This window comes from Ischnura elegans, chromosome 6, assembly GCF_921293095.1.
Source record: "Ischnura elegans chromosome 6, ioIscEleg1.1, whole genome shotgun sequence".
In the NCBI taxonomy this organism is placed as follows: Eukaryota; Metazoa; Arthropoda; class Insecta; order Odonata; family Coenagrionidae; genus Ischnura; species Ischnura elegans.
This window is the reverse complement of record NC_060251.1, coordinates 99,624,087-99,640,503: the sequence shown is the minus strand read 5'-3', so window position 1 is coordinate 99,640,503 and position 16,417 is coordinate 99,624,087. Positions and strand designations below refer to the sequence as shown.

General features: G+C 38.0%; 1 protein-coding gene across 1 annotated transcript in view; it reads left to right on the top strand.

Annotated features, from left to right (window-relative positions):
- The first annotated feature begins 4,304 nt into the window (after positions 1–4,304).
- Positions 4,305–16,417, top strand: part of LOC124161426 (melanopsin-like) — a 31,870-nt gene continuing 19,757 nt past the window's right edge. Inside the window, exons 1-4 of the mRNA XM_046537742.1 lie at positions 4,305–4,331; positions 4,527–4,748; positions 9,702–10,272; positions 13,723–14,068. Of these exons, the coding sequence (XP_046393698.1) occupies positions 4,305–4,331; positions 4,527–4,748; positions 9,702–10,272; positions 13,723–14,068 (1,166 nt within the window). The remainder of the gene's footprint in view (positions 4,332–4,526; positions 4,749–9,701; positions 10,273–13,722; positions 14,069–16,417) is intronic.

Below are 16,417 nucleotides of genomic sequence, written 5' to 3'. Positions count from 1 at the left end.
TATGTATTTTTGCATTCACTCCTACGTTAACTTTTTTACAAAAGGAAATGACAGAACGTATATCCCGTGTCTTTTATACAGTTTTTCCGAAGAAAACTTAAATTAAAAAAAAATCTTCGGCATTTTAAGTAATTACACAAATGCTGTTATTAATTAATCGTGATATAATGATTAAAAACTATGTTTTCTTTGAAATGACGCTGACTATTCATTTATTTTTTAAATGTTTTGCAAGTTTAGTCGACAGTTTCCATAAGTAACCTTCTTAATATTCTTGAAAATGCAAAAACTATCTACACAGATAAAACCCATTCATTTCCATGGTTCATTGCAAACATTTATCACCGTTAATGTGCGTGCAGCCGATGGCATTATCCATATTATAATCTGAGGTATCTTGTCGGTATCATGAACTCTTAATAACAAATAAATGAATAAACGTAGTATTTTTCCACCCAGTTTTTTATGTGTTCATCCTCGACCGCTCTCGTCGCCTCCTCACCGTATCCAGAGATCAATAATTATCGAAAATCACCTCTTTCACTTTCGATATCCTTAACTTGATCTGTTCTCTCATTTATGCCTAAAACCATAGGAGGTGGCCGTGTTAGACAAAGGTGTGAAATAGAGGTACTAAGATTTGTCGGTGCTTTATATGTTATGATATGCTACTCACTATGCCAATGAGTCCATGATAGATTGCACTGAGTCTATCGGACAGTAAGATTTGCACATGACCACCTATTTTACGAATACTAGGTTAAAGTATTTCAGACTATAGTACTTACCAACTCGTTTGTTTTCCTCTTTAATCGGGGAGGGAGTGACCCCTGACTTGTCCCTCAGAGCCCCTGACTTGAATTAGCGACCGCTGTTAATATCGGATGGCCTCAACAGATATGAGCGCCTTTATGTTAAATGGATTGATCACACATCAGGGAGTGAAATGGTTACTTAAATAGATAATTCTCCTGAGGTGCACTTCAGCAAATAAACACATCACTGAACCAATTTGCAAATTATAAATGTACCAAAAATATAATTTAAGTAAAAAGGTACTTAACTAAATGGTCCATAATTCAAATAATTTGAATGGCTGTTATAAATGAACGGATTATGAATTTAATTAATATTTTTATTAATTTGGTGAGCTAAAATTCATTATCAACAATCCAACAATATCACATAACAATAAAAATACTCAACGATATTTTAATTAAGCCATCTGGATTTATGTACCACTCAAGTGTTGAAAAAATTAATTGTTGTAAATTTTAAGTTTTTAATATCTCTCACATTGACTGTGTGATTAACGTTTGAGAAAGAACAATAAATTTTCGAAACGTTGGCGTATATTAGTTCTTGTTTGCAGACCTATACCCCTAGAAAAATATTCACTAATAAGCATATTAATATAGAGATATAGAGGACTTAGCAATCCATTGGAAATAGGTTATTTTCTCGACGCAGCGCCAGAAGGGAAATGGATTTCCATGATAAAAACGCACATGGTAATTTCCACACTACTTAATTTAACACTCAACGACCGACCATGGTTGACCACAACACTTTGTGTCATTTTCAAGGATTTTTACTTTCAAAGACTTTGAAAATGACGCAAAGTGTTGAAACTATGGTCGTTCGTTGAGTGTTAAATTAAATAGTGTGGAAATTGCCATTTGCGTTTTTATCATGGATATAGCAATATTCCACAAAATCAAGCCTGAAACGATTTTATACGGAAATGGATTTCATGCATTCTAATTTTAAATTGCATTTCCTCACCAACCTCTTACGGCGCATGCCCTTTAAGGAAGTCACGTCTTCGACATCGAAGCGATCACGGTCCCATCCGATATCACACCTCCCACGCCTCGCCTCTCGTTCAACTTTCTCCCTTCCGACATCTTGCATTACTGCCCCGGTCGATCGCTTCGACAGATTTCCCAGTGCGGCAGTAAACGCTAGAGCCATCGCGACGTTGGATGAGTTTTACGACTCCGGTGCGCTGCGGGGTCTTTTCTGCACGCATCACATTCTCATTTCCCCTCGTTCGCATCGCAGGATAAGCGTGCAAATAATCTTCCAGTCACCCGAAGGCTCCAATCGATCAACTCACATTTTAAGCTTCCAAGTCTCAAATCACCAGATGTTACCCCCAGGTGCGCACCTACATGCGTCTACAAAACCTATGTCGAACGATGAAAGCACGAATATTACGAAAGATGATCCTCAAGTCGGCCACTTAAAAGTGTTGTCACGCTCCGCGCATTCAAATGGGTTTACAAAAGTCGCCACCCGTGTCGCTGACGGACGAATTGATCCGAGTTTCACGGGGAAATTAAGATTAATTAGGGGTATTAACCGAAATTTATGCGAATGATGATGTGATCTATTAAATTCATTACTTTTCAATACTATTCCTCATTCCTCGTAAAGACAAATATTATATTGCAAAGCATTCGAAAAAAAAGGATCGCATTGCACTAATCACCGCGCCGCGGACATTTTTGAAAGCCGATTAAAATGCGACCGAAGTGGCAACAGAAATCAACCTTCTATGGGATGGAATTGTGCCTCCTTTATTCAGTCTGCTTGGATTAAAGAACAGATATATTTCGGATCGACACGTCCTCCTAGAACCTCATTATACTTCCAGTTTCGGCGTAACGTTAAGTTAGATAGATGTTTTTCCGAACGGATAGGTATACGCAGTGGCTGATTAAGGCCGCTGTATTACGATACTTAGGGGTGGTTCATAAGTTTTCTCGGTGCGTTCGTGGAATGCTGCTACTCTCAGCAAGGGGTTATAGAAGGGTACTATTGATGAACAATCTGGTATTTCGCGGGGTTCTATGAAGCGCGTTTTAAATGTTAGTAAAATAGGACATTGCAATATTTCAAGTGAGTCTTTTTTATGACACTACGCGTTTCGTCGTACCACATTATCAAGTGATATCAAGTGATAATGCTGTTATTAACGACGAAACGCGTAGTGTCATAATAAAGCTCAGTGGAAATATTGCAATATCTTATTTTACTAATATTAAGAACTTCCACCATATCGTTCCCAACATCATACAAGCGTTTTAAATGAATGAAATGAATCGCGTCGAAATTCATCTTCCGCTTTTTGACTCCTGATCAAACCGTTTTCGGCAAAAAAAAAACCTTGCGACACCGCTTCCTCACCCACCCCACTCGCCAGATCTGTGATTTATTTTTGTTTTCTCGGAGGAAAAAGGCGATGAAAGGCAAACGTTTTGATGACATTACGGAGGTGAAAATAGAATCGAAGGCGGTGCTGCAAGACATCGGAAAGGACGATTACCAAAGGCGTTTCGCGAAATGGAAAAAAAAACTTTAAACCAGTTCATCAGTGTTGATGGAAAGTAATTCCACTATAACACTAAAAATTAATTTTTTTTATTCATCCGGTTATTTTTGTCTCCCTTCGGATTTCCATTATATTCCGGTAATTTTTACCAAGGGTTGCATAAATGTAAGCGTTTTACTAGCCAATTTTCCTTCAATAATGCCTCGATACCTTTGACCCATTAGACGCTTGAGTGAAAATGTTTATTTCTTAAAATTCTTATCAAGCTGCAAAGTTTGAAGGTGGTGACCACGAATATTACAAAAGATGATCCTCAAGTTTTGTCACCCACCGCGCATTTAAATGGTTTTACAAAAGTCGCCTCTCGCGTCGCTGACGGACAAATTGATTCGAGTATCGCGGGGAATTAAGGTATAATTAGAGGGGTTAACCGAAATTTAAACAAATTATGATGTAATCCATCAAGTTCATTGCTTGCCAAAGCTATTCCTCGCGATGACAAACATAATACTGCAAATTAATGGGAAAAAAGTGGATCGCATTGCATACAGAACCGCGCTGCGGACATTTTTGAAAACCGATTAAAATGCGACCGAAGCGGCAACGGAAATCAGCCATCTATGGGATGCAATTGGGCCTCCTCTATACAGTCCCCTCGGTGGTGACATTCCTTCGTAATTAAAAAAACAAGCATGGACTAGGAACAAGGGCGGATCTAGGATTTTTTCAGGGAGGGCATCAGGGTCTGAAGACAAACGGTATTCTCATATTTGGGATTAAAAGCTACAAGCAAAAATCTAGCTACGAAATGTTCTCTTGATTTTATTATAAAAGTTATTAATATGGAAATATTTATATATTTTATATCAAAATATAAAATTTATTAATATTTGTATTAAAAATTTCGTCTATTTTTTAAGCACCTGGGGGGGCACGTGCCCCCAAGCCTTCTCCCTTAAATCTGCCTATGACTGGGAATGCTGCAAAACTTGTGGTTGGATACGTGATACCCACAGGCCGTAGATCAATGCCCATGTCGCGATATATCCGATTCATCCCGAATAGCTATCAGTCCCCGGGATGAGTCCTTTCCCACAATGAACCCTTGACTTCCGTTTCCCCTCGATATGGCTTTCCTCGCCTCCTCAACTTTGTTTGGTCTTTGAATTAGAGTCTTAATCTTGCTCAGAGGAGCCAGCCCCACCAATCACGAATCCGAGAAGCCCTTCCCAATGCTTCTGGAGAAGGCCCCTACTTCATCCAACTTCCCTCGTCAGCATTTTTATCGTCGCTGTGGAATCAGCGTAAAGTGAAGGAGGGTGGAACACTTCTGGAAGATTGGTGCCTGTTGATTTATGGGATTTCTGCTGGCGCAAGAGTGGTACTTTCTCGATTGGACGAGGAAAGAATGGTAATCAAAAACAGCCTTTCGTATCGATTGTGCATGGTGTTATATTTTTTCTAATCACTGCCGCATTAATTTCATGATGAATTGCGTTTATATTTCCCTAATCAACCATTTTGTTTGCGTCTTTTCCGCATCTATTCATAATTAGCCCTCATTTGGTTTACGTGGTATATTTAAGCAGGTACTAATACCACAACGTGTTCATTATAATATTTAAAAATATTAACTAGTCATTTTCGAACAGAGGAATATTAAAAAGAACCCATCCAAATGATTATAAAACGAAATGAAATCTCTCATACTATTTCTTTGGCCGGTTTTCGGAGGAATTTCAAATATTCATTAAAATCCTATATGGATTTTTTGTAATTTTTCTTACTCATATGCTTTTTCAGTGCTGGGAAAGCAGAAGTTCGGTGGTTCGATTCCCGGTTCAGGTGAAAATTTTCCATGCGTTTTTGGCCTATATTCCATCTCCCATCTCCACGCCACATCGTCCTGTACTTATGTTTCTGTCACTTTGTTTCAATTTCTATCCGTTATTATGATTGTATATTCGCCTGCAGCGACTTGTGTGAATGTGAATTTGTAATATAATTTAATACATATTTATGTATATAGATTTAATATATTTAGATGATAAAGTTTGTGAGTGGTTTCCTTCAGTATATTGAAAAAAATGCCTAGTCCTTTAGTGGGATATTACACCACTCCGTTGAACATTTGTTACGTATTAGCACTTTTTTTTATTTTTTCAATTTCTCCGTTAAAACAAATTTTCCTTCTTTTGAACTCCGGAATATGCTTTATTTGGAGGAGAAATTTGATTTCTTCCATTTAAATTGCAACGGCATGATGAGACATTAAACTCATGGTTTCCATCTTGAATTATTGGAAGTATTCGAACGATAATTGAATGTCAACAGTCTCCCTAAAATATCCAATCAGCCTGATGTAATTTAGCCATTCAGATAATGAAAGCAACGGGTTCTACTCAGCCGGAATGCTCTACTATTGGGTAAAGAGTGACCAGTTATTATCAATCAGCAGTTATTTTAATTGAAATAAATACTTCAATATTGATTTCTTTCATTATGTTTTACTCAGTCTGAAATGGGAATAGATTGCTCTCCACTTTCTCAGAACGAAGCACGTTTGTCGATAAAATGTGGCTAACGATCAGTTAGAAACTTCTTTTGTCATGTCAATCTGCCGCCGCTTCGGGCCCAGGAAAACTTACTATCATTAATATTTGGGATCTTAAACAGTTTATTGATTGATATTCGAGAGTGTAAATATCATTTACATTGTTCGCCAGTTAGAACCATTACTTAATATCATAAAACATTTTATTAATTTTTATCGCATCATATTGAATGTTATAAAAAAGTAGTTAGCGTTACAATTTCTTATTGATGAGGGTCGACACAATCCTCTTATCTACCATGTAAATAAAAGAATTTAAAGTTACAAATTATAAGTATGCATTGGTTTAATGCTTCATATACTGTTAAGGAATCCCCAGAAGTATTTTACTGAAGAACATGACTTAATGTCTCCAATTAAAATTCCACTCTCTAATAGTGAAACTTATTTTTTTTATAATTAGCGATATCCGATAGTGATAACTAGAAGATACAAACAAAGAAATCAAAAACTTTTTTCGGTTGGGAACTACTGTCATTGGTGTACGTCATTTTTTTATTATTAGAAAATACCATGTTTGTCTGCATGGGTTTCCATGTTGGTAATAGTGAAAGTAATATTATTTCTCAGATTTTCTTGCCTGTCTTGGATCATAACTTAATTACTTACTTAAAAGATACGAAAAAAAACTGCTGCTTATAAATCGCCATCTATGAACAATTTATGTGCTATTTGTCAGTGTTTCAATCATTGAAATTTATCTCTTTACTAAAATGGAACGACGCTTTGCTTTTTAGAACAAAAATATGCTGCTATGCAATTATAGTAATGTAAAAGCAATTTGAACTGAATGGAATGAATGGAGGGGTATTAAAGTCCACAGTCAAACCAAGTGAATTCCACGAAAGGCTACCAAGAGTTTGTTCAGATTAGAAATGAGATAAAACGGAAAAAGAGGTAACAAAAAAAGATAAATGGCATTCAGTTTGCTAAGAGGCAAAAACAAGCAAAAGGAGAAGAGAAATGGCACCAAAATGAAAAATGGAAAGTATTCATGAGTGACTCATTGCCGGAGCATTTGAGCCAGATTAAACGAAAACAGAAATGCATTCATAAAGAAATCATTGATAAAATGCTCGAATAAAAATGATTTAACAAGTTTGAAATATCAAAATGTCTTAATTGTGACATAAATTTGACGCTCAGTGCTCTTATTTCAATTTAAACAAGGAAGTTTGAAAAATTTTAGCTTCGAAATTAATATTTAATATTGTAATAGAAGTATTATAATAGTATATTATTGATTTCTACTGAATCCTTCGCGATTTTTTACTTAAATAAGTGACTCAACTCCTCTCCTAATTTCTCCATATCAAAGCTCAGGTCAGCAATTACGAGATTTCATTAGTTGCGATACGAAAATTCCCTAAGTTATTGAGGAAAATCAATGGAGTAAAAGAGTTGGGATCAAAGTCAAAGAAAATTCCAGGCAGGTGAATTCTAATTGCTATCGGCACAAAAAAGGTAGAACGCTGAACTTTAAGGATTTGTATGAAATTCTGCCAGAATTCCATACAAATCCATATATCGGTGCGAAGGCTTCCGCGGTACGGTGGTAATGTAGGCTGCATTTTTCGGGTTTCACCGCGTCGTCAATGCAGCCTACAAATCCATATATCGTTTTACTCATTGTTTCTTTCACTAAAGAATAAATGTTTAAACATTTTTTTAAACGTTAAGTTTTAGTTTTTTCAGTCGAAAGAGTGAAGAAAAACGGAGAAACTGTCGTCTTCTTCATCTCATCACAGGAAAAATATTTGATGGGTGCATTAAACCCTCGATTATACGGCATATTTGAAAGTGTTCTCGAGAATTTATTGTTAGTTCTCTGCTATACTACCTGGAATTGAACTAAGATCGTTCTCTTCCCTTAAGATAAGAGATTAGGGTCCTCGAAGAAAGAAATTTTTGAAACGTTTAAAACGGTTAAAAAGACGCTTTTTTTCATTCGGCTCACACAGAACGTGAAAAAGAAACTTTGTTTTACAATAACTTGATGGAAGGCACTTTTCATAGAATATCATAACAATTTAATTCCTGATTTTTTTATTAATTATTTTTTATACCTTAATACATTTAATTAGCTCCTTCCTTCCGTTTCCTTTGGCAATTCCAAGTGAATTATCTGCCTATCGGCTAACGTACGAAGTGTTTTCGGTTTCCATACCACTTCAAGTGTCCTGGGTAATATCGGCCATGGGTATTACTCAAATATGGCCGCTTCATGAACCTTTGAGTAATTCTAAGGCCTGAGCGGCCCTTGTACAGTAGAAGTATAGACTGGTAAAACCTGAAATATTTTCTCATTTTGAGGATAATTTGAGTAGCCCTGCAGAGGAAATGTTAATAGAAACTGCAATTTTAATAGCCCTGAAGTTTTAATGAACTTTCACAGATCTTTTTACGGCCGACCCTTGTTTTAACTTATCTAGAGCCATTTTCTAGGTCATCTTTGATCTTTTAATCAACAAAGATAGTAAAGTAGATGAGTATAAACCTGGAAAGGTTAATTAAAATCTCTGTTGTATCACAACATTGTCATTTTCACTCCGTCTGACTTGAATTATCACACATTTTCGTCTGCCACCGACAAGATTACAACGGCAGCTTCAACGCAGGAATAATCTGTGATATAAGCTCTGGAATTCATTACAGACTGATGCATCAACGTATTCTAATTCACTGTCCAACATTAACTATTTATCGTTATTAGTCATTGCAAAAAATTGTAGATAAATCCTAATAGCCATGCTTGAGGGTATTTATGTTGCAACAAAACAAATATTACATTCATAATCATAATCACTTAGTTTATTTCTGCATTTCTCCAAGAATAAACCACAATACATTTTTGATTTCCTTGCCTCAAAATTTGTGTGCGCGTCACATTCGATTTGTGAACTGAAATAAATCGTAATTTGGTATATTTGAGCCAGCCAGGCATTTAAAATCACGAGGGCATCGTCTTAACTCGCCTAATCCACGGAAAAGTAGGATATAGCGCCGGATAGAAGTCCTATTGGTACAGGATTCATTTAAATATTATAGGATAGGAAATATAGTGTCACAAATAATTAACAGGACATAATTTTCAGTTCATTTTGCTGTAGGATCAAGAAGGAAGATGAGAAAAGACTGGAGGAGTTCGAGATTTAGGTCTGATGATGTGCTTCATACTTTTAAATCCAATAAATTAGCGCCCAAAAGAGTAACAAAAATCAAACTTAGCTGGATGGACCGATACCTGCTCCATGTATTTTATTTGATTCTCACGTGTATAATTTCTACGTATTCCACTTGTTTCACACGTTCCTTCATTCTTTCCTGAGAGGCGTAATGCGCTCGGGTAAAAGATCAGAATGGAAAGGAAAACTGAAAGGTTTACGTAAATTCTTCGCAGGTCTTCCACCGGATCAGGTCTCTTGCTGCCGATGTAACTATGGACATTGATGACCGACTAATGGGCGTTGGTGGAGTTAGCCACCTATGCGTCGGTAGCAGAAGACCGGACCCTGTTAAAAACACCACGAAGAATATACCTGATTAGTTCACTGGTAAAGAACTAAATTATATGAAAGATTAAACGTTTTCACGGCGAATGGCTTACGTAAACAGTTTTCTGGTTTCCAGCCGGGTTAGTTCCTCCTCCATCTTTGCCGACGTTGCGATGAATAAGTCATTCATTTTTATTCATTTTTTTTTTAATCTTTGTTCCATGACCCGGCCATAACGCTGACTCTTCTCCCACAGGTTTGTGTCGTCATCTGGTTCTACTGCGCTCTCATGTCCGGGCCTCCACTCTTCGGCTGGAGCTGCTACATGGCCGAGGGCTTCCTCACTTCCTGTTCCTGGGACTACCTGTCCCGAACGCCGGCGAACCGGGCTTACTACGTGTACCTGCTGAGCCTGGGTTTCGTCGTACCCGTGGGAGTGATCGCTTACTGCTACGCCTTCATCCTGGCGGCCATCCGGGCACACGGCAAGGAGATGGCGGCGGTCAAGGGGATGATGACCGGCGGCTCTCCGCCTTCCATCGGCAATCCCACGAGTGGCGGCGCCCTCAGCTGCAGGTCTCCGTACTACTATCACGCCAATCACCACACCCCTCACCAGCAGTGTCCAGGGTACAGGCCTGGCCCGAGGCACGCCAGTCCCAATACAAGTGCGACGCCGACCACAAGCCATCCTGGGCACCACCGGACGGCGAGCCACCGATCTGGGGCGAGGTCTTCGAACGCAGTGCGCACTGCAGAGGTCATCCTCACGCTGGTCCTGCTCTTCCTCATCTCGTGGACGCCTTACACGGTCGTCAGCATGATAGGTCAGTTTTTTTTTTGCTCTTAAAGGCCTGGTTACACGGTAAATTAACATTCACAAATTACATGGCACAAATGGTCTTAGCTGTTGCTTTTTACCTCTAAATCCTATGGCAAACAATACCTTTTATCATATCCTGTAAGGCATGGCAGCAGAAGTTTAATCCCAATTCTAACCAGAAGTGGTTTTTTATTATCCAAAAACATATGCTTACTTCAATGTATACCTGAGATGAAAGAAAGTAGACTTCAAAGAGCTTACCAGGAGGAGTTTATTTTGAGTGTGAGTTCATCTCAAGATGTTTAAAATTTTACTTTAAAAACGGTAACTTACTTTCGGAAAATATTCATTATTTTCTTCCCATTCTACTGTGCTGGACACAAAAATCCTACACCCGCATTGACGCCGAATTGGCCATACCTCTGAACCACACCTCTGCACCTGATAACAACAAACCCTATAGGCCTTTTTACACGATATAATGACACGTGCTAGTTAATGTGTGAATTCGTGAATGATTTTGGTGTATCAGAACGGAACGTGTATGAACGCACCTACCAAATAATAACAGGCTATATTTTCTATTCATGCGTTCGTACAAGTTTTGTGGTTACCCAGTGCAGTTTTGCGTTCATTCGTGCGTCAAACATTTAGACATTCACTCTTACGGGTCTTAAAAAAATTATTCACACCACGAATTCTACAAAGAGGTGCGTCTTAAGAAGCACCTGCTCTCCCATCTTGACCATGGGTTGATGACTATTTCTTCGATTTTAAATTCCCTATTGCAAGTATGTCATTTGCCCATGAAAAGGCTAGTGGGCTTATTTTTGCTTTAACTGTAATGATAATTTCTATTTTAGGTTATCAATATCAATTTGAATTTGTAATCCAATCTCTTAATCCTGAAACCATAGGACTGAGATTTTACGAGATTACAGTATTTTGAAAGAAGATAATTCACAACCAATACCACGAGTTCAGCTCCCCGGGTTTATCCATTTCGTTTCGTTGCTACGTTTCGCTCCTTGGAAGGAAACTAGTGAAATTTTCCTAGTTTCAACTTTCGTTTAGTTTCGATTGCCATCGCTGCGCAGCAGGCTCGATGTATACGGGTCAATCTCCAAAAAAACGTACATTTTCCACAGGTAAAATTTAAAAAATTAATTTTTGTTTATTGAGAACCAAAATTGTTTAATTACAGTTTGTCAATCATGCAACCTAATTACATAATAGGGTGGTTACCTATTATTTTTTATTGCCTATATCGGAAGATTATTACTCCTGGAGTACGTATTTCACGCTTTTAGATTTTTAAATGACGATATCTATTTTCCGCGATTAAATGAAAAGTGAAAATTTTCAAGCGCGCGAAAACGCGACGGGTAAGGAAATCTCTCCGTGTGACGTATTTCTGGTTCCCCCTCCCGCCTTGTGAGGTGACCTTGATCGAGGCTCTGAGCGCTGATAGGACGCAGGATGCTAGCGGGTAGCTGAGTACCTTGCTGGCTGGTAGCGCTTGGCTTAAAAAAGGTTTATTAATACCTTATCAAACGAAGAAAACTTTCCGACCTTAGCCAGTTTTAATAGGTGATTATTAAGACATGTTTCCCTGAGCTCTGCGCCTCATGCATGTATTGGTAATCTCAGACGATGTATAACTCCTATCTTCTCCTATAGAAACTAGGTCCCTGTGACGTCGCGTGGAGTGGCATCGCATGGGCGCCAATATGGCCCTTTTCAAATGAGGATAAAAATGGACCATTGCCATTCGTCTAAACCGGTATTTCTAAAACGAAATAATTTGTGTATTATGAATACATTAATGGTGGGTAACAAATCGCAATCAATGCCTTTCGGTTTCTTTGATGAAGGAAACTACCCTATTGGCAGAGATCGTTAGTAAGATTTCAATTTTTTTAATTTTTTTATTTAAGATGCCTACGGACATGATATTTATGTCCACATACATAGCAGAAGAGGAATATTGTGTTTACTCACGAGAATTTTTTTTTATTTGTCATAGGACATGCTGGAACTAGTCATAGTGTAGGTATCATCATGTCCGTTACCATCTGTCATGTCCGTGGACTGCAGATTTCACGAACGTGATGTCCGCGGACATGACGATTTCCTCCAAAATTAAGTTATAGTTTGGACTTAATATAAGTTAGGGCACTGTCCTTACTACATTGAAATTGCATTTTATAGCTGCAAAAGATATCCCAATTGTAAGTAGTAAAATATTTTACTTTTACTAATTTTTACCTGTCCACGGACATGACTGATGATCTTATCTTTAAAAAAAGTGGACCAAAATTTTTCTTCCAACGTTAAAACATTCACTAAAGCAAGTATAAACTCAAACAACCCAATAAAGCTGACAATATCTTTCTCTACACACTGGTTTTTCAGAACTGCCACCATATGCTATGAATAATTCCCCCTTTTTCCTGTGTGTCCACGGACATTGCTTTTTTTCGGTAGGACAATTTTTTTTTATTTTATGATAAATATTGTGAAATAAAGCAACCCAAAAATACTATTTTGGAATGATTATATTTTCTTGACTTGTTTCATCATATATTTAATGATAAATTATTTAGTAAAGGTTTTTAATACAATAAACACCTCTTCGAAAATCTATGTGGGACTGTCCACGGATATGACGTATCATAGTCTGTGGACATTAAAGGGAATAGCCGAATAGGAGAGTGAGTTATGAGTTTGAGCGTTAGTGAGAGGACTAAATATGTGCAAGATGGTATGAAACGGGTTTTATGGGGGCACAGGTCATGGAAAAAACAGCAAAAAATGGCCAAAATCGTATATTTTATTTTTTTCGCGGTGTTCCATCACCTAAATATTCTTTTTTCATTACATTACCCGAAAGGTATTTAAATACTCTTTCGAAGTACATTTTTTCTTTGTCGCCCTCTTAAAAATATTTTATGAAGACTAGCGTTTGAAATTTTTAAATCGACGCCATTTCTCCTTATGCCACTTAAAAATTGTGAAAAAATTGGGCATCTGCTCCATTAAGAAAGTCATCAAATGAAGTAAATTGTATTGAAAAATATGCTTTCTACCCCGAGATATTTAAAAAAGAGTGAAAATCGAATTTTCGAGCTAGCCGGCCCTGGTGGGCCTCTAGCGGGCCGGAAGTGGGGAGATTAGCCCTATTCGATCCCAAATCCTATGCCCCAGGTCCGGGAAAAATCCCGGAGGGGGGACTTTTCACCCTCTTGTTCGGCTATGCCCTTTGTGGAATGTAATTTGTCACTAAAATTAATAAAAGGGTACGTAGAATAATATGTCACTTTATTTTTGATTTAACAATTTTGGTTTTTTTATGACAGTACATGAGCATAAATTTGTACGATTGTGGGAGAATGACCCACATGACGAAATATATGGGAACGAGGCTAATGCAAACTCAATCCATTCACTTCAGGTCAGTTCGGCGACATGCAGCGGGTGACTCCGTGGGCCGCCACGCTGCCCGCCATCTTCGCTAAGGCGTCCGTCATCTACAACCCCATCGTATACGGCCTCTCCCACCCCCACTTCCGCTCGTCCGTGAGGCAGTACCTTTCCGCGTGCACCACTGCGGCCAGCGCAGGCCAGGGCACCACGGCCTCCTTCATGCGTCGCCACTCGCCGCAGGCGCCGTTGAAGCGGAAGGCGGAGGCCGCGGCCACCATCGCCGAGGTCGCGTCCCCGGAGCCGTCGGTGGCCTCCGCGCCCCCAGCCGCGGTCATCGTCAGCGACTGCGAGGCCGACCCCGAGGTGAAGAGGAGGTGAGTACCAACTATTGTCAATAAAGCATCTCGGTTCCCATGGGGATAGTCTCTTCTGGGCCTGGCTTATAATTCATTGACTTTTATGTCCTGATCTCATGGGGATCATGTATCATGTTGTTTTGAAAAAAAACGGATATTATATTCATTATTTCGTAAGGATCTGTGGCGCAACTATGAAAATGTGATATAATAAATAGTGATACTGTTTCGAATGCATTCAATATGTCTGAAAATGTTGTGTGATTTTCTATTAGTCCTACGTTTTCATGTTACACTTGAATATTTTTCTTTGAATAATTAGTGATGCTGTTTCAAATGTATTTAATATGTCTGAAAATGTTGTGGCTAGATACCCAGGTATCCGCATTCGGGATGCAATTGTACGTATAGGTACGCTTGCATAGATTTATATTTTGTTTTTTTTTCTCTATTTTTTGCATTTACTGAGTCTTGCTGTAGTATTTTTTTCTTTGAACCTTTGTCAAATGATTTTCACGTAATTGTTGCGCACTTGTAAATTATCTCGTGGACCAAATGGCCCACGATAGTAAATTAATTGAATTGAATTGAAAATGCTTTGGGAGGGGACGGTAGGGCTGTGGGACGACCCCCCCCTCCTCTCGGGCAACGGAAGGTTCGGGAAAATTTTTGAAAAAATGTAACGCCTGGAATTACATTCTAAATAATTTTGGCACTTAAAGTTTAACCTAGACCCTTACCCTCTACCCTAAAGACCGCACCAACTTACCACATGTTTTTTTATTATTTTTTTGCATATCCTATTTATCTACTACCAATTTAGAGATATTATGAAAGAAAACCCGAACGAAAATTTTTAAATGCGTTTCCAAGCATGTTTCCAAATGGGATCACGCACGCACAAAATTTTGCTATTACTTGAAAAATAAATTTACACTTGACCAAAAAACTAAGTTTAACAACTTAATATAAATTGAACTCTTGAATAAATGAGCATTTGTCACTGGAGAGTGACTATAGAGGAAATATCAAATAAACCACATTCGATTCGCTTTTAAAAAAATACTTATACACTTCATTCAACTAAAAAAAAGATATAAAAGTAATCACAGATACGATGTATAATTTTCATGAATTTTATAAATCTGTTCCCAAATGGGAAAGAACATTAGACTGAAAACGGTTTAGCCGATGCAGTCACTATACGTCAAAACAATGCAATAGTCTTTAATGATTTTTGTATTTCTCTGAGGCTTTGTGGGAGATCCATCTCTCTCATTCCCCCCCCCCCCCCCCCATAGTTACGCCACTAGTAAGGATCATGATAAAATATTAATGAGGCACGTAATCAGACAACTTTTTGTGTTCTTAGATATTGAGTATATATGCATATTGAGTTTGAGTATATGCGTAAGATGTTGTCACGTAGTCTTTCGTGGCGTTCTTGATTATATTATCTCTCCATCTTTCTTTTTCTCGCCACGTTGTTTGTCTTAAGTGCCCCCTGGATTCCACCAGGACTCTAAAGTTCGAAGTGCCGATATCGGTATTTTCACCGCGCTTATGTAGCCCTCGTTCATAGCTTCTGCGTTGTTATTGGCCGGATTCACTCGCTGCTGTGCTTTGATTGGCCGGTTTCTGAAACACTCTCCTCCAAGCATTTGTAAAATTATACCCGTCTTCTCTAATGGCACAGATAGTACACTACTTACATTCATATGGGCATACGACCCAACTATCCCAGCTACGTACTCATTGCTTCATCAAATTACTCGCCTACGAGTCTTTTCTATGTCTTAACCTCCTTCAAATCACAGGTCTATGATTATTTTTTCTGCATTTTTTTGTCTAAAGTTTAAATTTGCTGTTGCGAAATTGTCATAACTACATAAAGAATATATATGCAATAATAAAAGAAAAAATCACGAAATTCAAAATGACAATTTAAAACAATATATGCGAAAAAAACAATTGCTAATATGTGTATAATAAAAATAATAATAATTTATGTTCCCTTCCATGAATAGCAATATTCTAAAATCCTGTTAATTATTTAGCTTCTAATTTTTCATTTTCACACAAACAACATTACACACGACAATAGAAAATATGCGCAAGTCATTTTTTTTATTACTTTTGTGACCTGACTGTTTGAAGTGATTTTGGCTCACCTGTACAGTTTCTTCGGCGTTGTCATTTTGTGAAGACTTAAAATTTTCTGGCGTTTTCGTGATTTCAATTGATTCCCTTATCAGCCTTGGATATGATCTTTTATCTTTTGCGATGATTTTGGCTTATTCAAATATGATTTCGTGTCCAGCTTCACTCAAAGCTTGCTCGGAGACTGCTGACAGCAAATCCAGGTGG